General features: G+C 39.3%; 1 protein-coding gene across 1 annotated transcript in view; it reads right to left on the reverse strand.

Annotated features, from left to right (window-relative positions):
• The window catches only part of LOC141334941 (endoplasmic reticulum chaperone BiP-like), a 13,465-nt gene extending 10,747 nt beyond the window's left edge, over window positions 1-2,718 (reverse strand). The window contains exons 1-4 of the mRNA XM_073840165.1: window positions 2,573-2,718; window positions 895-1,126; window positions 670-807; window positions 466-578 (exon numbers count right to left, since the gene is read on the reverse strand). Coding sequence (XP_073696266.1) covers window positions 466-578; window positions 670-807; window positions 895-1,126; window positions 2,573-2,688 — 599 coding nt within the window. The 5' untranslated portion in view covers window positions 2,689-2,718. The remainder of the gene's footprint in view (window positions 1-465; window positions 579-669; window positions 808-894; window positions 1,127-2,572) is intronic.

Here is a 2,718-nt window from a genome sequence, read left to right on the forward strand (position 1 = left end):
GCATTTGCATCCTCCAACTTCTCTTATTTTGTAGTGTTTTGAAATGACCTGTACCCTTTCTTCTTTTCTGTTTCTTTTCTCCTTCATGTTAATTGTTGTTTTTCTTTTAGTATTATTAATATGGAAACAAGAGATTTAACAAATTTTCCTGTATATCATACTGGCGTCGTTTATTATTATTAAAAAAAATTTTTAAACAAACTATGAAGACATATTAAAAAAGAAGAATAAAAAAAGATGTCAGCATCTAAGTTTACTAAAATAACAAATTTAATAATAAAAACTATAAATATATATTTAAAAAAAAAACTAAAACTTTAATAGCGGACAGTATGAAAATAAAATCAATATCAAATTATTAATAAAAGCATATCAATCAAACTAAAACAACACTGATGTCGATTTAAACAAACCTAAAAGAAAATGATTAGTTTTACACGAAAGCAGAAGTAATTCAATACTTACGGCTCATTGATGATTTTCATGACGTTCAGACCGGCGATGGTTCCTGCATCTTTGGTGGCCTGGCGCTGGGCATTATTAAAATAAGCGGGCACAGTGACCACAGCATGTGTGACCTTTAGAAGAGCAGAAATGGTTCAGATGTTGGGTTTTACCGCAGTGCAACAGAGATTAAATGTTTCCTTTGTGCTGGGGTCAAAACTTTACCTTCTTTCCCAGGTAGGCCTCCGCAGTCTCCTTCATTTTAGTCAGAACAATAGCAGAGATTTCCTCAGGGGCAAAAGTCTTCATCTGGCCTGATCCAATGTCCAGCTGGATGTGAGGCTTGTTCTTCTTCTCAATAACCTGGAAGAGACAAAACAGGTGTTTAAAGTTCACCATTGAAGACAAAGAGATATACAGCACTGACAATTCAAATACAGATGTGTGTACCTTAAAAGGCAGGTATTTAATGTCCTGTTGCACAGTTGAGTCGCCCCATGTGCGGCCGATCAACCTCTTGGCGTCAAAGACGGTGTTCTCAGGGTTGGAGGTCAGCTGGTTCTTCGCAGCATCTCCAATGAGACGCTCACCTTCGGTGGTGAAGGCCACGTATGATGGAGTGATGCGGTTTCCCTGGTCATTAGCGATGATCTCCACACGGCCGTTCTTGAACACTCCAACACTGGAACAAAAATACAATAGTATAAGTACAAACTCATATGTCAAATAATGGAGAAATGTTTAAAAGCTGAGCATTACAAAGAAAAAATACACATAGATTAAAACACATACATGTCTATATATATATATATATATATATATATATATATATATAAATATACTGTATACACACACACACACACACACACACACACACACACACACACACACACACACACACACACACACCGTTTATGTTGCAGCCTTATGTTAAACTGCTTTCAATTACTGTTTTTCCAGATCAATCTACACTCCATACACCATAATGACAAAGCACAAAACAGATTTGTGACACCTTTGCAAATGTACTAAAAATAAAACACTGATATAAATACATTGCATAAGTATTCAGTGACTTAGTACTTAGCTGAAGCCTCAAGTCTTTTGTGTGTGACGCAACAAGCTTTGCACATCAGCATTTTTGCAATCATCTCCCAATTCTTCTCCTCACCTCTTCACATCTCAAGCTCTGTCGGCTTGGATGAGGCAGATGCACATTTTCAGGTTTTTCCATAATAGTGTTGGACTGGGTTCAAGCCCAGGCTCTGGCTGAGCCACTCAAGGAGATTCATAGAGCTGTCTTTAAGCCACTCTTGCTTTGTTTAGGGTCATTGTCTTGCTGGAGGGTGAACTTTCTGCCCAGTCTGGGGTTCTGAATGCTCTGGACTGGGTTTTCATTAATGCTAACTCTATATTTTGCTATGTTAAGCTTTCCTTCTACTCTGAAGAGTTCCTCAGTCTTTGCCACTGAAAAACAGCCCCACAGCATAAGGCTGCTACCAGCACACTTTAATGTTGGGATGGTACTCTGCAAGTGGTGAGCAGTGCCTGCTTTCCTCCAAATACGATGCTTGGATTGGGGGTTCATCAGAACAGAGAATTTTATTTCTCACAATCCTAGAGTACTTTAGGTGCTTTGTTACAAATTCCAACAGGGTTTTCATGTGTCTTCACTGGGGAGAGGATTGAGTCTTGCCACACCGCTATTAAGACTGGATTGGTGAAGTGTTGCAGTGATGTTTGTCCTGTTCCTGTTCCTGTTGCCTTGTTCCCTTAATAACCCTGGTGTGTTGCTATGATAATTCATTGACTCCTCCCACTTGTAATCTCATTATCCTTGTTACCCTGTATTTATACCCCTGTGCTTCTGACAGTGCTTGTTTGTGAGTTGTTGTCTCATGTAGATTCTTGATCCCTGCTCCAGTGTTATCCATGTTTTGTAAATTTCTTTATTTAGAAAACTCTGCTTGCACATTGTACTTCTTCCAGCATCACACACACACACACACACACACACACACACACACACACACACACACACACACACACACACACACACACACACACACACACACACACACACATACATTTTAAAGGCTTGTGTATATGAATCCAAATTCATTCTCACCATGAGTAGGTCGTCCCAAGGTCTATTCCAATCACTGTCCCAACACTTTCCTTCTTGACGTTCTTGTAGGCAAACACGCTGCCGGCCACCAGCAGGAACATGCAAAGCAATCGCATTTTGATGTTGATCTCGTGTCAAATCTACAC

This window comes from Garra rufa, chromosome 5, assembly GCF_049309525.1.
Source record: "Garra rufa chromosome 5, GarRuf1.0, whole genome shotgun sequence".
NCBI lineage: Eukaryota > Metazoa > Chordata > Actinopteri > Cypriniformes > Cyprinidae > Garra > Garra rufa.